General features: G+C 36.2%; 2 protein-coding genes and 1 non-coding gene across 19 annotated transcripts in view; 1 reads left to right on the forward strand and 2 right to left on the reverse strand.

Annotated features, from left to right (window-relative positions):
* The window catches only part of LOC105673530 (dual specificity calcium/calmodulin-dependent 3',5'-cyclic nucleotide phosphodiesterase 1-like), a 99,905-nt gene that overhangs the window by 7,916 nt on the left and 63,994 nt on the right, over nt 1–27,995 (reverse strand). For 13 of the 15 annotated variants that reach the window (XM_012369228.2, XM_012369233.2, XM_012369238.2 and 10 more), the window contains 4 exons: nt 7,014–7,187; nt 6,271–6,490; nt 5,448–5,561; nt 3,611–3,763 (listed from right to left, as the gene is read on the reverse strand). In XM_012369228.2, the coding sequence (XP_012224651.2) occupies nt 3,611–3,763; nt 5,448–5,561; nt 6,271–6,490; nt 7,014–7,187 (661 nt within the window). Of the gene's footprint in view, nt 1–1,003; nt 1,058–3,610; nt 3,764–5,447; nt 5,562–6,270; nt 6,491–7,013; nt 7,188–27,995 lie in introns of all 15 variants that reach the window. The other 2 variants (XM_012369237.2, XM_012369240.2) reach the window with 2 other exon arrangements.
* On the forward strand, nt 91–27,993 carry LOC105673534 (alpha-glucosidase). 3 transcript variants are annotated; one of them, XM_012369249.2, is made up of 9 exons: nt 91–225; nt 20,312–20,479; nt 20,753–21,090; nt 22,067–22,192; nt 24,911–25,321; nt 25,624–25,879; nt 26,624–26,819; nt 27,009–27,149; nt 27,292–27,993. In XM_012369249.2, the coding sequence occupies exons 2-9, from the start codon at nt 20,323–20,325 to the stop codon at nt 27,359–27,361; spliced, it is 1,695 nt and encodes a 564-aa protein (XP_012224672.1). In that variant the 5' UTR covers nt 91–225; nt 20,312–20,322; the 3' UTR covers nt 27,362–27,993. The 3 variants fall into 3 exon arrangements, with proteins under 3 accessions (XP_012224672.1, XP_012224669.1, XP_012224671.1); XM_012369246.2 differs by lacking the exon at nt 91–225 and adding an exon at nt 19,260–19,417; XM_012369248.2 differs by lacking the exon at nt 91–225 and adding an exon at nt 19,362–19,491.
* Nucleotides 4,597–4,668, reverse strand: TRNAT-CGU (transfer RNA threonine (anticodon CGU)). Its single transcript has one exon. It is a non-coding gene; the product is annotated as a tRNA-Thr (tRNA).

The raw sequence follows: 27,995 nt of genomic DNA on the forward strand, positions 1-27,995 counted from the left end.
TTAATATTTGCTCGAGCAAAACTGCGACAGTTGGATCGTCTTGCCAAATAATTTCGGGAGTGTATTTCAGTGCCAACATTAGTGCGACGACAATAATAGCACAAACATTAACGCCAAGATCTGCAAAATGTACCACGATTTCGTTTGAAAGTGCATTCCCGACATCGATCTTGAATGCAGATTACACACAATACAAAACATCCGGAAATCGCTGTCAGAGAACAGGTGCGAAAATTTAGATTAATTAATATCATTAATAACAATTGTAACAAGTAGTTAAAAAACAATTAGCACAACGAAAAATATTTTGTACAGATTCAATAGGTTATGATAAATATTAGTTAGAATTTTGACACGAACATTTATAAATCTAGCTGTACGCAAAAAAGCTTCGCATATCTGCATACGCATTGCACGCAATTAAAAATCGCATTGTATATAGAGTGTCTCAGTAACATCGCGCAGTCCTTTTAATAACAAATTTTATATTTTTGGAGCTAATCGTTTTACACAAAACTTTGCTAAAGCTACTTAAATAAAGATGTTCAAACTCTAAGTATTCTCGCAATTAAGTTTAAAATAAAAATATTGTTAAAGTAATCTTGCACTAAAATTAATCACGATATAAGAAACTTAATATTTAAAATTTTTGAAAACGGTGGATTTTAATTTAAGATTTTTATTAAATATAGAATTCAGATTTTGATTCGTTAAGAACTTTGAAATTTTAATGCTTGCTAACTCTGTGACTATCGATCACCAAAATAACCATCTCAGTTCGATCCTGTAATATTAATGACTCGAAAGGACGTGGATCCTGGTACACACCGTATAGTATATGCGAACGAAGTGTCATCGTGTATATAGCGAAAGCTCGAGCGCGAGTGATTTCTCATGCAAAAAGAGCCTGACGCTGCCAAGCCCAGAATTCTAAAGCACGATCCCGCGATCGTGCTCTCGCGATTCGCGCACGAAAGTGAAAACTTTTTTGGAAGAAACGAACCTACGGCGTACGCCCGGACGACACGTGGCGGCTGACTCCACACGCTCGGCATCTCTATAACGTGAAACACGAAGGAAAAACATATATCACATTGAAAGGTTTCACATTGATCTAAGCGTCTTGCTACATCAAGCAAACATCCCAGCGTGCCTGCTGCGTGGGGTGACTTGAAAATTATTTCCCTCTCTTTTTCTCGCACGCTCTTTGATTTCGCTCATTCGTGCTGAAGATCGGCTTCCGGAGTGAGCCATCGTTGTAGTCATTCTCGCAGCATTTTTTCGAGTCACTGCCACACACATACACGCGCACGCGTGCGCGCGCGCGCGTGCGCGTACACACGCACACACAGACACGGCACGTCGCGAGAATAGATTTACAGGGGATGCTTGATTACTGAGGACCGGCGCCCGACGATAAATGTCCTACGTTTATATACATGCACCTCTCTCTCGAGCAAGAACAGTGCAAACGGTTCAGTAGGAAACGGTCGATTATCGTGAGAGCGATGCATGTTGCACGACAGGCAGATACGTCCGACAAATTGAGCGGGTTACACCTAGAAAGACTCTAAGAGAGTAAGATAGGGAGCGAGAGAGACAGAGGCAGGCAAGAGTATGACGTTCCCATGCTGTGTCCGAAAGTGTCGTTTCATTCTCGTAATCGATTATTCCTCTCGTCGATTTACTCTCTCAACTTAGATTCGCGCGCACCAGATGCGGAAATCAAGATAAATAAATTGATAGATGCGGTTAAATGTGGTTATGATGTGAAATTTTAATGCTTCCTGTTGCGCTGCATCGAATTATGTATTTATTCAAATCCGCGTGCCGCGCGAAGCGAGTAAAGGTATCTCAACCGGTATTTACGTTGCAAAAATACAGAGTGAGAGAGTTGTCTCTGCATGTAGGAAATGTAAACGTTCAGTCGATTAATTATGTTGTGCTAATTACATGTACTGTTGATCCAAAATTTTTTTACTTCTCTAGCATTCTTTGGTATTTTTTTTTTCTTAGTACTCCTCTAGTATTCTCTAAGAGAATCGTGTATGCACAACTATTCGCAATAATTTGCAGAAACATGCTAATTGTCTTATGTCTTGAGTGTTAGACTATCAGAATAACTTGAGTTTTTCAACTATCGAAAGATGCTTGCTAAAGAAAGAACGCCACGCGCAATGCGTTATAGTTTTGTGCACATAAACTATAGAACTAGATAGAAAGAGCTATCGACTAGAAGATAACGAAACGCTGACTCGTACCACTTATTAGTCTACGGTACAGTTGGCACTTTACGGTGGAGAGCGACAACTCGGATGTAGCGCGCCCAAGTTTTGGAAGGAAGCTTAATGTTACAGCAAAGAATTTATGCACACGAGCCAATTTTAAATAGAACATCTTGTACAAAAAAACTTGGCTTTAACTGCAACGATTACGCTCTTTATCGAACTTGTGAAAGAAACACAGCGAGATATCTGGCAGATATTGTATCGTGGCTTTTCCGCGGCAATGATTACATGTCAATCGTGCGATTCGTGCACGCAAAATTCTGGCCAATGATGCATATTGACAGGTTGACATTTAGCGGTTGAATGAATACGAAGAAACAGTCGATGAAGAGCAAATAATAAAATGTTGTATAAAATATTAAATGTCATGTAAAATAAAATATTGGAGAACAAAATACAATAACGGAGTTTACATTGCAGAGTAATAAAACATCCATCAAACTTTTATCCCAAATTAGCTTTTTTACGGCATATTGTTCGTCGAAGTTTCGTGAGTCGCTTGCAAAATGCCGTGTATGACGACTAAAGATTTAAATTGTAGTGTGTTTGATTATCCCCCTCGCAATAATTAATGATAATTGGTTCAACGTTCACTTAATTATTAAATTACAGCAAATTTTCCCATCCTCTGCATTAAACAACTCTTGCTTGATGTCAACATTCAAAATCAGCTGTAGCATTTCGATATTTGATAACATTTTTAATTATTTAACAATGTCACCTGTAATAACGATGACGACAGATTAATATAATTTTATACGCTTCCGATAAACAAGAGATCAAAAATTATGTCAATCCATTACTGTTGGTGTTGCAAAAGCGACGCTTTCAGGTAATTGAAAGGCGGGGAGAAACAAAATGCCAATTAACTGCCAAAAATAGCGTCTCGTGGTACGAAAAACAAGCAGACCGCTTCCGTTCATAAAGAGATTATTCGTTCAGTTTAATGTACAAAATATTTCCGGGCGCTCGTTAAATATTGATGTTATATCAATATTAGATAGAGTTCCAAGTTTATCGCTCATCGCCGCTTATCGCCAATGATCGTCCTCGAGAGAAAAATATCTCGCCTCTCGAGATACGCGACAACGTGAACCTATCGTTCGGCAAAAGAGAACGACAAAGAGCGTCGACGGCACGGATACGGAACGGACGGCGGGAGGATCGGTGAAAGTGAGGGAGAAACGAGAACGAGGGCGAAAATCGTGGCGAGGCAAGGGGGAGGGGGGGGGAGAAAGGAGAAAGAGGAGGGTTGGAGAGGGAGAAACGTGTGGGAAAACGTAGAGTCGTAACGGGGGTCGGAAATGTGAATGTTTCGCAACCTTGCCCATACGGGGGTGCGAAGCTTCCGTTTCTGGGTTACCACCGCGTGGCCCTGTGGTCCGTCCGGGTCCAAGCCGCCCCCTAGGGATGAAGACGTCAGGCCCGCCCCCCTACGTGATGACCGAGCGCACTCATTCCCGCCTGAACTCACCCTGCGGTAGTGCTTGTTAGTTCATGTGTAAAAAAGATCAGGATAATACAAGATTACAGTTTTTTTTTTCTTTTCTTTTTTTTTTTTTTTCGCTCTTAACATCGCGGCTCCGGCTCATCGCGCTGCTGCGCTCTCATCGATGACTCTCCTCTCGCTAGTACACGCTATATGAAATACTAATAACTCGATGCGTCGTGCTTCACGGCTGCAAAGTGTTCTTAACAGCTGTCATTGCTGAAAGTAAAGGCTGCGGGGGTGTGTGTGAAAGCAGGCTGACCGTAATTCGATGCACACGATTGCTACGAGGCGTGAGCGAGAAATTAGAAGAATGATCAAGCGTTTAGCTCCAAGCGGTCTCAAGATCTCTCGATAATTTGCATACGAAGTGTGTGTGTGTGTGTGTCAGTACAAAGTTTGCAGGTGAAATCGGCCGCGTGCAATTTTTCACGCGCTTGATGTAGAAGAATATGCAATACATCACTTGAATGTGTCATAAACAAATTGTCAGTGATGTTATAAGAATGAAATAAAGACGCGGCAATCTCGGGCGCTTCGATTGTTTGACGCGCGTCAAGTTGCGCGCGAGGATGCGCGTCGCGGGAATGCGTAATAAAAGAGTGCGCATTGCCATATTAAAAAATGTAATTTTGCAGAACTGAAATTAAATGACGAAATACTGTATACAATGTGAGAGAATAATGCGAGAGATCGATAAAAGTTCATTTATTAACGCGTGAGTATCAAATTATAATTGGATGTACGGGCTTAATGAATCTCCGCACGCATTAAACGAGCCAATAACGCGGAAAATCGCGTTAAAAACAAAAATTCACTTGCCTCCTGTGAGGATTGAACTCACGACCCCTGGTTTACGAGACCAGTGCTCTACCACTGAGCTAAAGAGGCGTCGACGCCGAATCCTTTCTCGCCAACCCACAGGAATGATCCTGTTTGCGAGGAAGTCAACGTGCCGTCGTAACGTCGCTGTAATGTTCAGCTACTCGTCGGCTACGCTTTTATATCGCGCGCGCAAATTTATCGTCCAAACGCATTTGCATACAAAATTGATCTTTGTCGATTGTATTGTCAATCGCCGAGTAAATTTGAACAGGGATCGTGAGTTTCATCCGGCACGACGCATCGCGAGGACGAAAAACTCTCATTACGGGGGGGGAGGGGGGAAGGAGGGGGTGGTGGACGATGTTGAATTTGAGTTGCGCTTAGCGACGAAATTCTATCGTGTTAGGTCACACCGCGATTCTGTAGCATAACGAGCTAGATTAGAGAATTAATCATAGTTAATCAACTCCGCTGTCAAAGTCACATTCCGTCGATTAGCATTACTGATTATCATGTGAAACGCAACACGCAACCGCAACTATAATACCCGTGCGTGTCCGAGAGATCGACACACAAGTATTACAATTATTAACAAATTATGTATCACGAGAACTTCCAAATTGATCTCGTCCTCGTCGTGTTCGACACAATTACGATATTATTGTCTAAAAGAAAGAAAAAAAAAAAGATCATTAACCGCGGGATTCGTGGAGGCGACACACTGTGTGTCGACGTATGCCTGTAAATTTCGGCAGAAAAAGTCGCAAATAATGATTAGTATAGAGATACTGTACTGCTTCTCGCGTTCGTTCATGAGTTGCTCGGAGTTTCTCCTCAAAACTTACTTGGTCTCATCGATGAAAACAGCCTCGAGTACGCGAGCTGCATAATGCAAGTTTCGTTGGAGTAGTTCCGCGGATATCTCCCCGTGTTGGAGCTGCCTCAATAAACACCTCAATCTGCAAAAGAGAAGTATCTCTCGGAGTTGTTCCCTGCACGCCAGTAACATGCCTTCTAAACTAGATGTTCGCGTCCAATTGCTTTCCGATAATTGCGCGACAAGTCGAGATTGCCAGCGCAATTCTACTTAACCCTTCCGAGATTCGAAAAAGCGAACATTTTTTTCTGACGCAGCTTTTTAATCTCACGTTAAATCAAACATTTAGCGCGAAAGTAAATATTGCGATAAATATTATAATAGATGTTATAGAAAGAATGCAATTAATATTCAATCAATTATAAATTATGAATAGAGCACGCTGTATTTAACAAGTCAATAAATAATTCCCGTGGATAATTATTCGATATACGCTAATTGTATTTTCGGATATTATTTGCGGAACATAATCGCTGGCGGAATAGCGATATACGCGAATTATTGGCCAGATATATTATGCGTATTTGAAATATTTGAACTTGATCAATTTTACATTGTAGAAAGAATTATAAGTTTCACGGAAAGTTTATAAAAATAATCAAAACTTATTATCTTAATTACTATGTTAATTCTTTACAATTCCCAAAATTTCTTCACTCTAAAATTATTTTTAAAAAAAGCGCTACTTTTCTGCACTTATTATTACTTTGTACTACTTAGGTCGGAATCTCAATCTACATCTAAGTGTCACGTTTGTGAAAGCCATTAACACCTGTACTGCGATATGATACCTGAGGGCAGCTTTGTCGCACGCGTCGGGGGTGTCAACGGCAGGAAGCGAGTCCGTCGTGAGATCGACATTATCGAGGATCTCATCGAGGTCGACGGATTGGCTCGATAAATACGACGGGGTGTCGGGATTGTGCGGCGGTGGGGAACTTTCGAAACTCCCACCACTGACAGTTTTGCTTTTGCCGGAGCTTCGGCGTACTATCGTCAAAGTGCCCTGTTCTGAAAGGCAATGAGCGTAATCGCTCCGATTAATGCCATTGAATGGAAGCAAATACGCTAAATGATGAAATTTTCGCAGTTAAAGAACCGTCAAAAAGAACAGTCATTACGTTATCAATATGCAATTAGAACTGGGTTTTCGCTATTTCGCTATTGAAAAGTTTGCGGAATTAATTAATGATAATTCTAATTAATTACCTCGATTTGTGTAATAGCTCTTTTTATAATTTTTAAAATTCTGTCACTTCAAAATTACTTTAAAGATACAAAAAATACATCGGGTTTTTTTCAACTAACTGTATTGACTGGTCAACACAATTGTTCTGTCAAGCTTACTTTTATATATAGCGCGTTCTACAGCAAAACATGAATATCGGAGCAAACCGGTTAAAAAAATTCATCTCTGGAAGAAATACGCGTATATACGTCCGATCAATAAATGCATGGATAAAGGCATTGATATGGTGCAGGTAAAGCCCGGCTATTGAAGCGTATCTCGGGAGGTAATACCTCGAAAACTTACTGGCGAGTTGGCCGTTACGACCGGGAGAGGAGGATGGATTGCGCGGCCTCGAGGACGCCATGCCGCTCGCGCCGCTGCAGCCGGTAGCAGCCGCGTTGCTCGCGTTCGCTGCTACGCCGGCTGAGGCCACTCCAATATCGTCTCTTGTGACTCGTCTGTCCGGCGGAGATGCAACTGTAATTTCCAAAAAATAGAGGAATGAATCAGAATTATTCAAATGCTTAATAAATAGAGATTAAAAACGGTACAATTTTTGGTGAAAAAGTTACACCGCCTTCAATTTTGGACGTTAAAATCAGTTAAGCTCTAATCCAGTTAAAGTAATATTATTAGACGCTGACCGCAATTTCCTAATCTCAGAGTTAAATTTCTGATAGAATCTAATTATCTGTAATATATATATTTTCGCTAGCAATTGTAGACGTACAACAATTATTAAATAATCAACGTTTCTGATTGATAGCGTGCTCTTTAGAGCAAGAGTCCCTTTAGTGCAGTTTCCATACTGTCAGAAAATTTTATGTTCCATCTTCTCGCGTTGCGGAAGTGTTAAAGTTTTATAATCGACTTAAGGGTCGACCTTATTACCTATCCAGGAATAAATATACAACTGTAAAACGACTGCGTGAGATAGAAGTCTCAATATCATGGTACTTAGATATCTATAAATAATAAGAATGCTCGCATTTGCATGAATCTTTTTACTATATATTCAAAATACGTGTAAAAAATATTAAAAACTTATTAGATAAAAAAGATAAAAGTTTAAGATTCCGATAAATCGAACATTTTAATTGGTGCTACATTTTATTGCCCGTCTGCTAAAGCAGGATTACATAATTATTGCGAGTACGGTCTTGAGAACGAAACACGAATCGTCATCGTAATTACACTAATTTGTCGAATGTAATACTACTAAGTGTTTAAAGCCATATCACTGCAGTAAAACCGCGGAGGCGAAACTGTTATCGATCGGTAGCACCTGCCAGTAGTCTGCGAATTAGTCTCACAGCTGATCGATCGCATACGGAGTTACCGAGCGGTCCCATTATGCTAATCACAAATTGAAGTGTTTCTAAGAGCGAGTATCACGTTTGCTATGGGAGATATCTAACGGAAGCGTGAAACAAATGAGCATTAGCATTCATAATACGATCGTGCAAATGGCTGTTAATTGTTTAAAAGATCAGATTAGAAACAGTTCGACGATAGAGAAATATTGCATAACGCGTTCATCAATAAGCATGGGAAAATGATATAAAATAGAAATTTGGAGCGATATAAGCTTAGCTGAAAAAATGGAATCTATCGAAATTAAATCAGTTTTGATTTTCGAAAGTCAGAAATCCAATTCAGTTAAATATAATTTGACCATTAAATTGGAATTATTATTCAACGCGATATGCTTTCATTTCTGTCACGCAGCAAGTCTACCGAATTTGGATCCAAATATAATTATGCATATAACAGGTTTTCCAGTTAATCAAACTGCATTGTTGTTGCATTGTTGTTTGCAGTGTTGTCAGTCGCACGCGCATTTGTCGCGCATCGCTGTTAAATAAATTATCTCCTAATCCTAACATTTATATATTTGTAACACAAAAAATATTTAATTTGGGAACAATAGAAATCAGATTAAAATTAATTTTCTACCGTTGTCATTTAATTTCCTGTATTATAGTTATCGCGCGTATTTTGCCAAAAAATGTGTCAGAATTGTTTTTCAGTGAAAAACCTATTGTGCGGATAAATCGTCTCGATCGAATATCGGTTCTGTGAAAATTCTACTATCCACGTATTCAATGACACGTGGCAGAGTATCAAAGAATATTTTGCCAAAAAAAATAATCGCCTACATGAACGCAAAATTCAATCTCAAAAAATAGACAAATATATATAAATCGTTGAACGGATATAAATTATGTTTTTCTTATTTCTTATTGAAGAAAAAAGGCGTATGAAAATTCTCGCTACTTTCTCTGTAGTATCAGAAAAGCGAAATAAAGAAAAAAATATGAAATTGTATATCAAAGTAGTTGTGATTTGCGCGTTCTAAAATATGTATGAGTCGTTTGTTATCTCTGATTTCTTTCTCCATTTTGTTAAGCACTTGATATTTCACAATTTTTTTCGACATATCAGAGAAGTTAAGTATTTACATAAAATAATCCTTGTATTGATCAATATTTCAAAAGTTACAACACTATCTTTTTTGTCTAATCCTGATATTAAAAAGGACAGTGCCGACTTTAATTTATGTCTCAAGTATTATCTCGTAAACTAAGAATATTTCTCGCAAGAAACTGCCATGCAGCTAAAATTATTTTTATCTAAACAAGTAACATTATGCGAAACGCACAAATATATGTTTATTACAAATAGTGGATGAAATTTCGATGAAATTCAGTTGTGAATCTCGTCATTCCGCTTTGTCATTGCGACGATTTGTGCGAATAAATACGCACATTTTCAAATAATAATTTTGCAGAGTGCTCACTTTCCAAAAACACCTTTAAATGCCCATGCGACGGCGCGAGGAAGGGTTATGAAATTATTCATTGTAAGCGGATAAACAAACAGACGCCAACGGTACGTACGTGAATTATTGCGTTTCACTTGAATAATGCACGAGGCAGCGAGGCAATGGTAAAATGTATACATTTGGTGCATAAAATTCATATTTCTGCCTCTCTTTTTTAATTTACATTTTTACCTTTGCAGACATTTATTTTTGCGCGCCCGGTTGCACACACGATGCACGTAAAATAGTTCGACCATCGTCACCGACCTGAAGCGTGTTTCATCAACACTGTAATCTAAGTTACTTACACTTATGTCGAGAAAGTGCTGAAGTTGAGCAAGTAATAGCGTATTCCTGATGCCGGTGGTCAGGCAAACACGGCGGAAACAATTTAGATACCGACAAAATACTGGAGAACAGTCGCGCAAAAGCGCGATTACGCAAAATACAAGCTGCAGTGTACCGCTACCACAATCAACACATTAATTGCTATCATTACTCACAGCCGCTTCGCATATCGGCGAACATTTTTTCTCCTAAATAAGAAAAACAACGTCGTCACGCCATGTTTTCAGAAATGCATTAACCTAATGGATACCATCGCATCATCGTATTAGACCCTTGTAACGTCATCGATGAAACGCTTCATATAAATTCAAACACCCAATAAAATGTTTATTGGCCAAACAATTTCGCGAGGCAATCTGTGTAATGCGCGTCTGCATATCAAAGAAACCGCAAGAAGACGTACGCTGCTATGAGAAATTTGGCGTTGTTGCTCAGTGTCGGGTTTGCTACTATTTAAGTCACTAATACGCATTACCGTCGCTGCCATTAGAGGACTAAGCAAAAGGACGAAGTCTTTATCAAGCACGTATGTACCGCGCGTCATCGCGTGAAAGTGCATTTATTATTAAATTTTGTACCGCAGCGAGAAAACAGGATTTCCGAAGGTGCAACGAAACTCCGTTAAGAGCTAGAATTTACAGATAGCGTGATCTTTGACACAAAAACTATTTTATACAACGTCATATTACACATTTGTAAAAATTGCATTTATAAAATGTTTTGAAGAAAAAGTTTATAAAATTATTTTTAAAAATTTCCTAGATATTTTACAAATTTTTTAATGGAAAGATAGTGGAATATGACACGTGTGTGCAAAGAAGTGTTTACAATGTTTGTCCACAACATTTATCTACAATAATATTGTGCAGATATAGATTGTAGATGCAGTAATGTTGCAATGGGTACAGATAAGATAAGCAAGTATGTATTAAAGGTATGCTGACGATTACGTCCAACAGTTCAAATTATTATACGATCAGCTTGAAGATCCAAACTATTTGACGTTCAATCTCGAGATCTGAACTATCCACATTGTTTCATCATCAAGTACTAAAAAACATTTGAAGAACTGGAATACATACGTATAAAATATATATATTGAAAGGTAATTTGATTTTTAAAATCTTTTTTCCGTATTACACACACACACAACATATATAATTTTTAATAGAATTCTATTTTCTCTCAATTTCTGTCGCGAATTATAAAGTTCAGAGTCGGTTTGATGATAAATGTTAATCCGTAAAAAGTATAATTTGTATATAATTTATACGAGTAACAACATTGTAAAAAAGTTACCAGACAAATAAATATTGTGAACTGAAATATTCTGTATATTTCTACACAAACACACTTCATTTTATAGGAATAACAGAAATGTGGAAGAGTACGTAACGTACTTTATTAGATCATATTGAATCAATAGCATGGGATATGCGTATTTCAGTGCGAGAATATGTTCGTAAGACGATTTGATGTTGTAACGAAACTTCATTACTGTAATAAAAGAAATAATTGCGCTCATTTAACTTTTAATAATATCAATACCTGCCGCAGCGCAATGATGATTCTCGGCAAACCACTCGTTTATTAAAAACGTCGGTGGCTTCTGAATAAATGTAATTAAAGGTGTAGGATTTGATATGGCTTCCACGGGCAACAAACTAGAGTCTTGCAGATTACGCGGCCAAGAGCCTTCCTGCCGCCTTTCTCTCCCTCTTTCTCTCTGCGTCATCTTATTTTTAATCGATGCGCTTACACAACAAGATCCAATTAAATGATAAACGTCGACGATCGATAAAACGATATAAGTGCATTCAAATCGAAATTATCTACGCGAATCAAAGACGATAAAAAACAGGATAACATTCTTTACCTACAATATGAAAAAAATGTTCACACAGAAATGATTAGTAGCGATTCCGGTAAATCTTATCTTGATCTTTTATAACACGATAACGAGATATTATCGCAGATATTATCGCACGGAAATTAATTTTTTCGAACGTCTTGATGTTTGATAACATATCACAATAGCTACGTTGCAGAATACGTGAACAATTCGAAAATAGAGCATAGATAATACAAGATAATTTAGTGTGTATAATGTTGCGCATCGACAAGTACAAACATTTAGGAACGTAATTAAATCCCACGGTAAACAGGTCTTGGAGAATTCCCAATTCTCGCGCAGACTAGACTAGGTTTATTTTCATCCGCCTTGTGTCTCGACGATATACGTATAATCAGTGACACGTAGAGTAATGACATCGCAGACGGGCACGACTGAGGGAAAATAATAGCTCGAAAATTAGCTACGGCAAGTTTCTTACCATTTTCTTATTGGCCCAAAGTGGCGAGCACGCCTTCTTGGCGTCAGCGAGGCGTCTCATTGATGGCAAGAGAGAGCCTCGAAGTGTATGTGTCGTTAAGATCGATAAATAACTCGCTACGGATTATCTCGTCCCTTATGTAGACGTACAATTATACCTTAGATGTATTCGTGAACCATTTGCGTCGTCACTATGTCGTGTACGTAATTGCAGTGGCAGTTATCTCAATACGCAGTGAGAAATTAGCGCGTGACATTTTTATCAGCAGTATAAATCATTCTGTATTTTTTTAACGTTTTTTTCCTCTTCTGAAAATAATATTAATATAAATGCATGGAAAATAATTTTTTAAGAGATTATACATGCATATTTCGAAATTGACCATTTAGAAATCTTTCTCATTCTTCGTGTTAGCCGAGAGAGAATCTTTTCTATCTTAATATTCCGGAAGAGGAATATCGTTGAATAATCCTTTTGCAAGATTGCACGCTAGGGACATAACATGAAATCACATCGCGCAACGAGTCTCTGCAGGTTTAAATGTACCTGCTTATTGACGGAACTACGTTTGTTATATCTCGTTCTCGCGTGATTATTGCGTATCGTATATGCGTATGTAATAAGTAGACTTTTAATTTTGCAACTTAAATTATGTTTTCTCAAAAAAAAAAATTTTATTTCTTAATTTAAATCCTTCCCCCCCCCCCCGCCAAAAAAGCAAAAGTACTGTGGATTATTTAATCGTTAGAGTAATTATAATTTTTATCTTATTTTTTAATACGCGGTCTTTGTACGTAATTTCATTGAACAAATATATAAATTTTATATTAATTTAAAAGGTCACTATGTTAATATATTATTCACCCTTGATATATAGCGGAAACTCTATCTCTCTTATGAATATAAAATGATAAATTTCAATGAATTATGGATGGATGATTCTCTAAACATGCTTCTGCGTAACTTTGCATACGTAAATTCTAATCGTATTGAAAAAAAAGTAAAACATTTTCTGAAATCAGCGTTATATCGTTTTCAGTAAAAAAAAAATAATAATAAAACAATTTAAGCCTCATGCAAATAATAAATTCGATAAATCGCCTCGTATGTGTTCAACCAGTTAAGGCATAACAAATTGCATGGTAGAGTAATATTTAATTTCAACGTGCAGCGTAAACTTTTTCATTAACTTAATGTCTGATTATCATCGCAGTGTTGTTCGCGTCATGCAATTTATTTTATGAAAGTAAAATATGTATGTACGTTTACAGTGAATACGTTAACGATCTACCGCTCATTAGTATTATTTAATAACACGTAACAAGTGTAGAACAGGTAATTGTTTATGAGGCAATTTACACCGCATATAATAAAAGAGGCAATATCAATGAATGTGTCAGTTATGCGGTAAGTGGTATTGAACTATTTAACACAGTGACTTATTGCAGATATTTTCCGCGAATTGCGTTATCAAACTTAAATGTAATTTAAAATATAAGTTTTTCTCTCTGTAACATGTCAGATTGCCGTTGAAAATATAAAAAAATACTTTATAATTATATATACCGCCAAGGATAAATTAGATCGGAGCAGAATATTTTTTTTTACGCAAATTAGTTTAAAAGATGGAATATGTAGTATTGCGTCAAAGATCGAAAACGTAAAACTCTCCGGGAAAGCTTATCTCGTTCCGAACATAACTTTCTTGCGTGACGGGAAAGATGAAAAGGGTCTTTCTTAGCATTCGATTTTCATACGTTGAAGAGAGTGGCGGAGACATGGACTTAAAATCGGTCTTTCCTTCGACATAAGAAATTCTTGAAGGATTATATTTCAAATTTGGTGGATTTACTTTATTAAGAATATCCAATAAAGTCAACTGTAAAAAAGATGAGCTGCTTCTATATTATCAAATTACATACCCAATTTCATTAAAATATTGACAATGGCTAATGTACTATACAATAACGCGCTTATCAGTGGATGCGAAAACTTAATTCAATTGGTAGGGTAAAAGAGATAAGGCAGGAAATCCCCCCCACCCCCCCGTCATCTATTGTCCGCAAAAAAATATTCATAGCTGAAATTTCATTGAAAATAGCACAATTCGATGCAATATCGATCGAATATTAATAAGTTAGAGCACTTGTTAGTAACTTAGTAACTTCGCATATTGATAACGAGTGAAAATTGTCATATCCGGAATAGAGTCAGATTGATTCTAAAAATGCCACGTCCGATATGCGTAAAATAAATTCGAGAGCCGCCTCTAACAGCTTCAAATATATTCAATTTAATGTGACAAAAAAATATCAAGATATCATTAGTTGCCGTAACTCTTTATTAACATTGAATAATTGAAATTATTAGCCTTCAATTTCAAAAAGTTCTCTTTTAATTTAAAAGAATGCTAAATATGTACTTATGATTTTCATTGTCGCAAAAAATATAGTAGAAATTTCGAAGTTCTTGGACTTGTCGACTTGAGCTTGTCGATTTTATTGAACCACTTGAACGTGTTGGCTTTATCATGTAAAGTTAGGTTAGAACGTGATCGGAATCAACCGGAATTGTATAAAGTCAGAATTTGAAATTTAAGACTTGTCATTCGCCTTGTCAGCAAATAAAAATTAGATCGATAGGCAACGTTATATAACGTTGCTACATACGTTAATAACATGAATAATATAATAAGGAAATAACAGCTAATGTACCGTAAATGCGATTGGTAAAATAAATCGATGAAACCCTAACAGTTGAGTATTGATAGATTGAGTAGTGAAAGACGACAGGTAACCGAATCGGAGAAAAGATGCAAGAAGAGATTCAGTTCGAAACTCCGAAAAGGAAGCATCAAGAAAAGAGGTAAAGGATTTCGTTTTCTTGATAAAAGATATTCAAAAGAGATTGTGAGTCGAGTGGTTGAATCTTGAAACTCGCAAAACTAAGTAGAATCACATTAATAAAGGGTTATTGGTGAATTTGTTACAACAAAAAGAAAAGTGAGTTTGTTACATTAAATATTAAAAATCCTCAATCTCGAAAGATATTCTTATCAATTATTGTCGTATCACTTTAAGACCTTAATAAAACCTTACATTTTGTCCAATCATTTCGGTTTATCACGAAAAGGAATACAATCACCGGCTGCAGGTTGAGAGAACGCTGACGGCGTTCAATGTAGCCGAGCACGTAACCCGAAGGTGCGCATACCTGGATTATTGATTATCGTGCCGTCGAGCTTCCTGACGGAATAGACCCGCTGTCTAGACAAAGACTTTAACTCGAATGCAGTTCGTTCGCCCGACACTGCCCGCATTTCATTGTCTCGTTTTTCTTTCCCCTCGCCGCACTGCAAACGAGGCAAACGTGCTCTCGCGAAGATTATACCCGCGCACTAAATTCAGCGACATTCGGGAAATCTGATTTCCAATCACGATAGCTGGATGCAGACCGGACGTGCGATTATACATTTCGCGCTGGCGTGTAGAGAACGGCCGTAGGTTATGGTCATGAAATTCAATCCTGCCTCACCGAGACCGAGCTGAGCTCGACATATGTATATTTACATTTCTGAATAATGTAAACTCTTAATTAACGTCGTTTTCTAACGAGCTGAACGTACTACGACGTCGGGAAAACCGTTCATCACAAATTCGTGCAATTCTCCGATTAAACATTGTACGTATTTATTCGCGATTGTGTATAAATACAAATCAACTCTGCTTCTCCCTTTCTCCGTTTATATAATATAAACTCATCAATTCCATTTTATTTTATCTGTGAAAAATGCAACAACCAAAAATACGTGTATGAAAAAATGTAATCCTATCTTTCAAATCTAGAATATTTAAAATGATTTAAATGCTCATATTTGAACTAAAATTTGCTTCTCTAACGGATTCGAATCGCCTTATAGAGAAACGTATTGTTCCAAAGCGCTTTTCATAATCTCATCGTTCATTTGCGAAATAATGTATTATACTTTTATATTCTTCTCTGTTGTAATTAAATTTGCTAACGATTTTCTCTTCACTATTGAAATTCTCATCATTTATCTATTATCTTCTATTATATTCTATTATCTATTATCTTCTATTATATTCTCGGTACTTTCTTCTCATACTCTGCGCGGAAAAAGAAATTGAGTATTAGCAACCAGAATTCCACAGAATTTAGTTGCACTAATCGCATCAGATTGACCGAAAATCAACTCAGATCAATAAACAAGATATCAGAAGAACAAGAAATTCTGTTCAAAAAAGTAGAACTGTTTTTTCGCCATTTGCAAGAACAATTCGAGTTTCAACTGATTTTTTTCAGTGTGTACATAATTGAAAATTCCACATTGATACTCACACATTCTCATCTTTAGTCATTCGCACGTCATTACGTTTGCCTAGCTAGTCTCTCATTGTGCAAATGTAATAAAAAAAATTATACATTATTTATATGCTCATAAAATTCGTAAAAAAATTTTTTATGCTCTTTTAATTTGGTTAATAAAAGTTTCGTAGTTGGAAACTGAATAAACTGCCAGTAAGCCCCTTCACTCGTTAATAACAAATTATTTTGCAAAACAAATATGCGGAATGTATGCGTTCTCGCGTTAATTTTTAACTTATTCTAATTTATTTTAATATATTATTAAAAACTTCTCAACTCAACGTTTTCTTGAGCAACTACCAAATACAAAAGCTGACTGGAGTTTCTTTTGAGGCAATTCATAATCTTCTTAGCGAAAGTCTGTAACTTTATCGTTCATTATCTGATTAATACATATACATTACAACAATATACGACACATAGTGCGGTACATTTTTAATCTATTTATTAATATTTAACGAAGTGAACTCTGAGGGAGCATATCCCGAGCTCTATATAAAACATCGCGCAATCACGCTAATGTTTTTAGGTCATGAGATTAAATTTTTGTTTAAAACTCTACTGCCACGTTCGTAGCGCGACGACAAAGAGGAAATTTTTTCTATTTTTTCCTTCCACATACGCACAAAAACGTTCGTCGCGTTTTAATACAGCAAATAAAATTTACTATAATAAAGATAGCTTTTATTAGCAAAATAGAGTGTATTAACAAAAAGATTGTAACGCGAATCAGAAATATTATATTTACAAAAGTGTATCGCAATTTTCAAACTCGCCGATAAAAAGTAAATAATTTTTATACCAAACGCTCGAAATAACTGTCGAAAAACGACTGGCTTGAAAAATTAAGTAAATATAACGATAAATAACTTTAATTTATGAGTTAAGTAAATTAATGTTATCTTAAAAGAAAAATGTTGCAAATATTAAATATTAATTAAAAAGTTTTTTTTTTTGTAAATATTATGTGAACTATCAAAGTGGACGGACGGAAATAGATATTTACGCAAAGCACATTTCAACGATAGAAACTTGAAATTAAACTTTAATCTCCAATATCAACATATCGATTGCAACCTCATTTCCAGTTCTTCCCGTTACGCATGATGCAATTTTGTCAACAATAATTGCTTATGTAATGCGTTATCTCTCTTCGAATATTTTATCAGTAATAAAATTTTTGTAAAGCGAAACTGATATTGCCAGAATAATTTGATTTTCTTTTTATCACATACATCATATTATGTGTCAATACCGACAGAAATCAGTGCTTCGAAATGGAAAATGAAAATCAACCGTTTCTGTACCGAATGCAATAGTAAAGTTTGTCAATAACGCGTATTTTTATCGCGGAATTTAATCTCCCATTTACAATCGCGCCAATTACGATGTCGTTTCCCACCATATCTTGAAATATTCTAAACAAATAATAGAATGGAATCGTAGAGTTCATAATATGAAAAGCAAATTAATTTGTTAAAGCAAGATATCTAGTTGCATTAATCTTATTTCAATAGTAAATATTATTAAATCTATGCAAGATAATTTTTTAAAAATATTTTGTATTTATGTAGAATTTAAAAAAATATTTTGCCAATGTATTTTAAAATACGTGTACTTTGTTTGATGACTTTCATGCAATCTCATTGGTATGACATTGATTATTAGATATCAAATTGATATTAGTATGATATGATTATCAGTGCATACAAGCTTAATCAGAGATCTAAAATCATATCTGTACATCAGAGTTTCTTAAACAATTTAGTAAATCTTTTTATAAAATAATATTTTTGTATGAATTGTTGTGTGTCGAAAAACCACAACAAATCGCTATTAATAAATAAGCCATTTTGTAGTTTTATAAGCATGATTGCTAAAATAACCGCGTATTCAGCAATCTTATTTTTTATTAAGCAAGGCGCTCACGCGCGCACTCGTTTCAAAGTCCTAGTACTGCCGCGTCCAAAATAGGATAATGCTGATCAGCATTTTGTCACTAAGTAAACCTATTGCTGTCCTACTGTGCCCAAATACTGATCAGTATAAATAATCACTACATGAAGAGTGCAAGTGGGTTATTAGACCAACAATCTTGTCAAGTGCGCGTCGCGTCGGAAGGTCCGAAAGATGATCGACAAAACGTGTAAACGAGACGAGTGTAAGAATAAAGTTACGTTTATTACTCAATCGGTCTACATATTCTGTTCACCTCGGTTCAACCCCCCTGGTTCTGCACGGCGAATCCCGAAAAAACCCTTGCGCTATCTACGGAACCGGGAGCACAACAGAATATATGTTAAGTTTTATATGCAAAATAATGAATAATAATAAGTAATAATTAAGTTTATATAAGCAGAAAATTTTTAAACGCATTAGAATTTTAATAATGGATTCTTTGACGGAATCGATTTCATTAAGAAAAATTTCGTAAAAATTTAATTTAATGCGTTTCGAACAGTTTTGTATATATGTACATTTGTAAATGTTCTATGTATTTGTAGGAAATTGAAAGCGTTCTATCTTTTTGAAAAACACTGTTCCTGGCTTTGTAATATTGATGTGTACTCTATCTTGAAAAAGTTAGATAATGAAAAATTCTGTCAAAGATATAAATCTCGCAATGCGATTAAATGAAAACAGTATACACTCGGCACAATATCAACAGTACGCATATTGAAACCCTACCCGACCAGAATTATATAATGCGACTATAAAAGGAGGCAAGATTAGTTTACTCTGCAACAGTAGATCTTACAGCAGCTGTTCGAGAAGTCTCCATTAGCTCGGAAGTAGCCACTCGCGCCGATTGTTAAGTGAGTGTGCAAATTTATAGAAACGGCTTCATATGCCGACTGACGCATTGCTTTTCAAGCTTCACAGTGACGTGGTAAAAATTCAGTTGCTGCTGTTTTCGAGTTATTTCGAAATTTTACTGCATGTTATAATATTTAACCAAACTTAATTGCACAAAGTGGATATTGTAATTTTTCATGGAATTTATTTTACTTTAAAAAAATCAGAGAGATTAAAACTTCTTTTAAACGTATCATAATAATTATTTCCAGCATTGTGTAAATATATATTTTTGCTTCGTGATAATCATTATAATATAATGAAATAATATATTTACACAGCTGCATCGCAGTAACATGTGTGTCACAAGATCATGTTTGCTAAAATCCTATATATATGTTTCGAAAAAAAAAAAATGTTGACGATTTCAGTCAATTTAAAAAATTTATTGCAGTGTTCGTGAGCAAGTGAGAAAATGTATTTAAAAGTTTTTAACTTACAGTCATTGGCGAGTATTTCTGAAATTATTCCACAAATAACACAATCTTGTGATACGCATATTACAAATTTACGAAAGATGTAAATCTAAAATATATATTGTTTTAATATAAAGACGTGATTTATTATCAAATATGTATTGTGTTTTTGCAGCACTGCCAAAAAAACCAACTCAAACTTGCTCGTTTAATAGACAAAGTTTGGGCCATTTTCAAGCATTTATTTATTTCAGTTTAGTTACAATATCCAAAGTTATAATGAGATAGCTTGTTTTGTCCTCAACAAGTATGATATTAAGCTCTTATTACCTTCTCCTGTTTTCGAGCAAAATACAATATACGCCATTAAAGAATTATGCGAGCTATTACACATTTATAAGCTCACGTAAAAACAACTTATTATCATTCGTTTTAAAGATTCAGCAAGAATGAGGGTAGTAATAACGCTCTGTGCGATATTACTATCGTCCAGTCTCGGACATAGCGAAACAAAATGGTGGCAAACAATGTCATTATATCAAATTTATCCCAGAAGCTTCAAGGATAGCAACGGCGTTGGAGATGTAGCTATAGGAGATCTCAACGGTACGTTCTTTCATTTGTTATGAAATCTTAAAAAGACTGGTTGCAAAATATCGATAATAATAGATCAGTAAGATAATATTTTCTATGTAAACAGCGCAAATAGGTCGTGATTTATAGATCGTCAGTACGATATCTTTATCTCTCGCTTTTCAAGACGCTATTATTATAGTTACATTGCCACATTTTTAACGTCAAAAAATGTTGACTTTAAATTGAATAAAAATTTGTTCCCGAGGTAAAATTTCGTGAGTAGGATAAAAATTTAATTTTTAGGTATCATGAGCAAGCTGAACCACCTCGTCGAATCGAATATCGATGCCTTTTGGTTGTCTCCGATCTATCCTAGTCCTATGGTCGATTTCGGCTATGATATTTCCAATTTCACCGGAATCAACGAAGATTACGGCACTATGGAAGATTTCGAGAAGCTCGAGAAGACCGCGCACGACATGTCGCTCAAAATCATCTTGGACTTTGTTCCTAATCACTCCTCGGACCAGCACGAATGGTTCCAAAAGAGCTTGCAAAGCATCGCGCCCTACACCGATTATTATCTATGGCACAAAGGCAAGAAGCTGCCTAATGGAACTGTTACGGTGCCAAATAATTGGGTAAGTACTGAATAATCCGACTCGCGATGTCGCAAAATAACGCGTGGAAACTGTGATGACGCGAGTGCTACGCGGCTGACGTTATTAAAGTCAGAATTAATCCCGAATGCTGTAGCAAACTATCTCGTCGTTCGAATTTATCCCCTTTCACGCTCTCTGAACGGAATTAAATCAGCTCTTATTATTAATCCCCTATCTCGTAGTATTCCAAACGCCATATAAACACTGGTTAACATTAGACAATGTTTAAACCTGTGGCTGTTCGCCAGATATATTAACTAAATAATTCGCGTTATCTCTGAGATGCAATGGTGATGCACGAGTGGTTTTAACGCGCAGCAAGTTGAATTTCACATGCAAAAAGATTCAGTCTCGATAACACAATTATATAAGCATTAAAATAGCATTTGTTGATTTTATGAGTAAAAATATTCGCGTAAAAATATAATGATTCTCAAAGATCTCGAACACCTCTTATCGCGCACAGATAAATGGTAGGGATAATCTAGACAGAAACTAAATTGCAAAAATTTTGAGTGACAATTAAATTCTAGTTCTTTCTCGACGTCAATCAGATGAAAATCCCCCAAAAAAGTTCCGCTAAGCAAATCGGTTTTTTCATTATCCATCTTTGTTCTTTGCTATCCATCGTGGGCGAATTACGCTTCTAGTATCTGAAAAATGTACTTTGTCGCTCGACACCAAAGTCAACCGACGATCCATCACTACTGTTACAAGCCTCATGTGCGCGTGAGATATTCCACCCGTTTCGATTAGATTTAGATTTCCAAACCACATACGCGCGAATAGACGCGTTCGCCGGCAATGCAAAACCGACCGAACGATACTGTATTCTCGTCAGCGCAAACACTGCATTCTTCGGAACGCTCCAACATGCTCGATACACGTTCCATATCAGCACTTTAAAGGTATGATCGGATAATCGGGATAACTGAACGATTATCTGCACGTACAGGTGAGCGTGTTCGGTGGACCAGCATGGACCTGGCGTGATGAACGACAAGCGTATTATTTTCATCAATTCGCACCAGAGCAACCCGATCTCAACTTCGAAAACGAGGACGTGGTACACGCGATGAAGGTACGTAATATTCACAAAACAAACACAATTATAAGTTTGCGTCGATGTCCCACGTCGAATTATTCAGAATTTTATATATATATATAGTCGTATCTTTTTTAATATAAAGTTACGACTTCCGCGAAATATCAATCTTACAACTAATTTATCTTCACAACGCGCGTCTACGCAAAATCGTATCAATTTCTTCAAAACTTCGGCACCGAATTAGTTTCGTATCAAATAATTTGGAAGGTAAGATCTGATAATAAACCCAACAGGTCAATATAAAAAAAATGTCGGTAATTAAACGTCCAGTTCCTCTCGATCACAGCGGTGATATCGGATTATCTTGTTATCTCGTTGTCTCGGATAACCGCATCGCAGCAGAGTAGGGACAACGGATTATAGCGTCGTCGATGTCACTAGGGGTGAAAATAAATCCGGCCTGTATACATCTCGCGCAAGGGCATCGCTTTTTCCGTCATCGCTGTCGCGCGCGCGCGACAGATTCTCTCCGTTCTCCGCCGTGCTGCGAAGCGAAAACATCGTCCCGTTTTTTTATTTTTTTTTCTTTTTTTTCACCAGTCACCTGGAAATTCGGTCGTGAAAATGATTCGCGTTTCAAAAAGAATTGGCCGCGATTGACGAAACGATCGACGATATCGCACGGCACGCTGTGCACCGTCACGTAACGTCGCATTGTTAATTAAATTGCACAATAAATCTGTGCGTGTTCAAACGTGCAAATGAACGAGGACAAGTGTTTTTCTCGCATTGTTGCACGAAAAGCGGATGCAATTAGATGCCCGTTGCGCGAACGCGATGAGCAATTATGCTCGTAGAACGAATCAGGAAGCGGATGCATAATTCGCCGATTTTTTAAAGGTCTTGACAGCTTAAAACGTTACGCGAGAAATGCGCGCTAATGCGATTTATGTGGGAAAGATGATCAATAATGACTGTCCGATGTATTACTATGTACAGTGACAAATGTCCAGCAACCGTGAAGCGAGATAATTACGATCAATTTAACAAACAGAAGTTCACCGAGCCGTGATAACAACTTTTGAACAAATTATTTGCACGTTACACTTAATTAAAGGTAAAAGGTCAGATTTTCCAGTGGCTGTTGTAGAGTGTATATATATTTTTTTTTTTTTTTTTTACGCTACCTAACAGAATTTCAATACGTAAAAGTTTCGCGGGCATTCATATTCTGCAATCAAAACCTGCGCGTGTAATTTGAGAAACAGTGAAATGGTGGTACGTTCGCGTTTGTAATACCGAAAGTTGTAAAGTACACTGGTGCACGCAATAAAATTGGACAAACTATCATGTAGCAAATAGTGCAGCAAGCTCGCGTGATGCAATTTGCGATTATTTTTACGCCGGCCTTAAAAACATCGCAAAGTTTAAAGTCGCGAAAGATTTTACGCGGATAACTTCGAATAAGATACACTCGCGCTGTTTTCGTTAAAGTGTAGCGTGTAACAAAAATTTCGCGGTATATCTGTTGCTCGCGCAAGACAGATGTCAAGGTTTTATTCAATTTTCTCCTATCCTAACCGCAAAATTACTCCGCAACATCAAGGTGCTCCTTCTTACCACAGCCTCAATTCCTTCAAATCCCTTATGTCGCAAAATTCTCTCGAAACATGCCACATTCGTGACATAAAATCATATAGAATTGAAATGGAATTATAACATTATTTTCTTGTGTAAACCAGTATTATATGTGTCAGCTAAGCATAATTCACTGCTTTACTTTAATTTCATATTATTATTAAAATTGAGTCATTCAGATTTTTTTTATCAAATTGACACAAAAGTACAAAAATTGTATGAGTTACTCACGTTAAAGTATAATGCTAAAGATATAATAATACTAGAAATATAATAAAAACTAGAAATATAACAACTAAAATATAATACTTTTTGCTCTTAATAAAAAGTAGAGTATATATGAATTAAAACACATTTTAGAGAGAGAAACAGAGAGAGAGAGAGCTTTCTATGCAGAATATTTATATAATATTCATATTTAACAGTAGATTTTATTCTTGTTTTAACCAGTTTAAATTCTTTTGGCTGTAGCTGACTATATACAAAATTGACTACAACAAAGTTAGTTATCAATTTTTTATTTTGATATTTCTAGGAAAAAATCTAATTCATGTAAATCAAGAAATCGCAAGAAAATAATTACACCATATATCTTTTATATTTCTCGTGCGCATTTTATATTGTTTCGAATAAGCGCCTTTGATACAGTACAATGGTTTATCTCATTTTATATTCTATTTTCCGTTTCGGCTACTAAAATGTAAAATATTATATTATAATGCATTATAATAAAATACTTTTACATTTTCGCGGCAAATAAAAAGTAAAATACGTAGAATTGATAAAACACCAGCTTCCTATAAAAAAAATTTATAACATCCATAAATTCTCATCGTTGTTTCAATCAATTCAGATTTTCTAGATTTCTATTTATATTACAAAAATAATAGCTATTTCCTGCATCGTGATGTGCGTAGAAAAAAAAATTGAATGTATGTAAATAAGAAAATCGCAAAGAAGTAATGAAATGGTTTCATATTTGTCGTATGCGAGAGGCATTGTTTTGAACGAGCACCATTTGCACGACACACAGCGTAGTGGTTTAATCCACTTGAAGGTATATAGAACTTTATACCCAAGCATATATGGTATACTATCTGCCGCTGCCCTCAGGACGTCTTGAGATTTTGGCTCGATAAGGGGGTGGACGGATTCCGAGTGGACGCGATACCCCATCTGTGTGAGGACACCAGACTTTTGGACGAGCCACTCACGGGTAATCCGAATCCAGGGGACTACGGTTACACGGAGAAGATATACACGAAGGACCAGCCGCGTACTTACGAAATGGTAAAAGAATGGCGGGAAGTGCTGGACGAGTATCCGGGTGATAGGATTATAATGATGGAGGCTTACGCAAATATGACAATGACGATGAAGTATTACGTGTACGGAGCACACTTTCCCTTCAATTTCGGCCTGATCGCTAATACGAATAAAGACTCCACAGCGGCCGATTTCAAGAATCTAATCGATGAATGGATGCTAAACATGCTTGTCGTGAAGGGAACCGCTAATTGGGTGGTAAGTCGAGCGAGGAAAACCTTAAATTTAAAATCGGTTCCCCAGAGATTGCCTGATTAGTCTTGACATTTTCATGAGCTAATTTTCGAGCTAATTAAGATCTTGAGTGTTCATTATCATACAAGAGGCGCGACATTTTGCGCCCTAAGCGTATAATTTCTCAGATAATAATTGAATTTCTAAATAAAGACTTGAAGACGAGATTAAATTATCAATTATTTGGAGATAATAAATATTTTCGTGGCCAATTACGTTTGTGTGGCGTCGCAACAAATTTCACAAAAGCGTATTTTTTTCTGCAGGCTGGCAATCACGATAACTCCAGATTAGTGACCCGTTACGGTCAAGAGCGAGCGCAAGCTATAACAATGATAACTTTACTGCTTCCGGGCGTGGGTGTTACTTACAATGGTGAAGAAATCGGTATGGAAGATACATGGATCTCGTGGGAAGACACGAAAGATCCGCAAGGTTGCAATGCCGGTAAAGAAAAATACGAGAAGGCGTCCCGAGACCCCTGCAGGACTCCGTTCCAGTGGGACGACACCACTTCGGCTGGTGAGTCACCCACATAATAACTAAAATTACCACTAATTCAGCCGTCTGAATAAAACAAACGCAATTTAAGCTGGTTCTTATTTGCAGAAATTAATCGCAAAAATTCGTAGAAGTTTTTTGAAACTAAAGCTATATATTCGCTAATGAAAAGAGAATATTTGAATCGTTTACTGAACAAATAATCTTGCTGTGCAAATTTATAAACAATTTTTAAACAATAAAATACACTTTCTGTGTATTATCACTTTTAGGATTTTAATATCAAAACTGCATATTGCTTGAAAATAATGTTTGCAAAAAAATTTCTTTTCCGAAAGTCGATTAACAATTAATTTGTTAATAAATAGGGAAAAATTCGATTAAATAACCGGTTGCAAAAGAAAGATAAACCGGTTCGTATCAAACAAAATGCCACTTTAACGTCAGTCCACGTCATGGTCCATGTCTTATTAAGGATCAAGGTGATATGTTTGTCAGGTCACGCGTCATTTAGAAATTTCGAAAAGAAAGCGAGTAAAAAACTCGAGATAAAACAGGTCGCATTCAATCCATGTTACAAGATACCGTCACTTGTCACTCTGGATTTGTCATTTGTAATCTTAAAAAAACCAATTTGCCCGAATGCTCGAAAAACCTTCGTATATAATAGAATATGAAACAAATAAAGAAAACACGATCATACAAACGCGATGGGAAATCATGAAAATTTGCTGCTACAAACATCTGACTTATTTACAATTTTAGGATTCTCCACGAACCCGAAGACGTGGCTACCGGTCAACAAAAACTATAAGACACTCAATTTGGCTGCGCAGAAGACACAGGAGAAGTCCTACTACTCTCTGTATAAAGCGGTTTCCGCTCTGCGGAAAACGCCGGCGATTACAAAAGGAAGATTAACCACGAAATTATTGAACAACGATGTTCTCGCTTTCTCCAGGTAGAGTATATTGTAAAATATAAGAATAACAAAGAAATATAAGATTACTCTCCAATGACTCGTTTCAAAAAACATATTTTATATTCGCACGTATACCAACATATATTTTATATTTAATTTGCCGTAATATATTAGAGCGCTTAAACTTCAATATCAAGTAATAAAAGCACGGTATGCTCGTTATTGCAGGAAAACTGCGGGGGAGAAATCGGTTTACGTAGTAGTGAACTTTGCAAATAAAGAAGAAACTGTCGACTTGTCGACACTCGTTCAGGCACCCGATCGATTAAAAGTTTATTACGCCAGTACAAACGCTCATCACCTTATCGGGTAAGCATAAGTTTTCTTTGCATATAATACAGATATCGTATCACTGGATGGATGTTATCAAAGCGTAAGGGACGAGATTTTACAGATATTATTTATTTCGAATTGCGCATCGCGCTCATCTTGTTTATTTTTTTATATTTAGAAACACCATTGAAGATATTCACGCTTTGAAAATTCCCGCATCAGGAGCTCTAATATACACCAGCATGTAAAGCCAAGCTAAGAACTGTGGAAATGAGCATCTGAACGAGACATCGTGTTTTCAATGTAATTTCCATTTTCCGCACAAAGAAGAGAGAGATATTATTCACTCGTTAGAATGATTTTATTGCATATAACATCTTGCCTTACTGCTTCTGTACCCACATAACGCTACTTTTATTTATTAACTTCTCGCATGTGTTGTTAGCCAAATTCATTAGAAGAAAGTAACACTACGCTTAGAAACAATAACTTAGATAGCAAATAGTGTTAAAAAGTAAATCGTATTAACATTAAATTTTCCAAATACTGTATTTGCACAACTGTCATATCTATTAATATTAATATGTTGATTGTCATAAAAGCCATCGGCAATATCGGAATTATTTGAAACATTTCCAACAAATAAATTCTTTCTCATGAAATTTTAAATAAAAACGTAATAATATATATATATAAATTTTATTCTTAATAAGCATGTTTTACTATGCCGTACGCGATAAGACATATTTTTTTAGAAAACTCGTCGATCAGTCAACGTATTAAATTTTTCAGCAATGCAAAACCAACTTTGAAATAAAATTCAAGTTTTGGAAAATATAAACACTGTATTTTCTCTCATTAAAGGCAATTTTTACACTTATA

The sequence above is a fragment of the Linepithema humile genome, chromosome 7 (assembly GCF_040581485.1).
Source record: "Linepithema humile isolate Giens D197 chromosome 7, Lhum_UNIL_v1.0, whole genome shotgun sequence".
Classification (NCBI taxonomy): Eukaryota; Metazoa; Arthropoda; class Insecta; order Hymenoptera; family Formicidae; genus Linepithema; species Linepithema humile.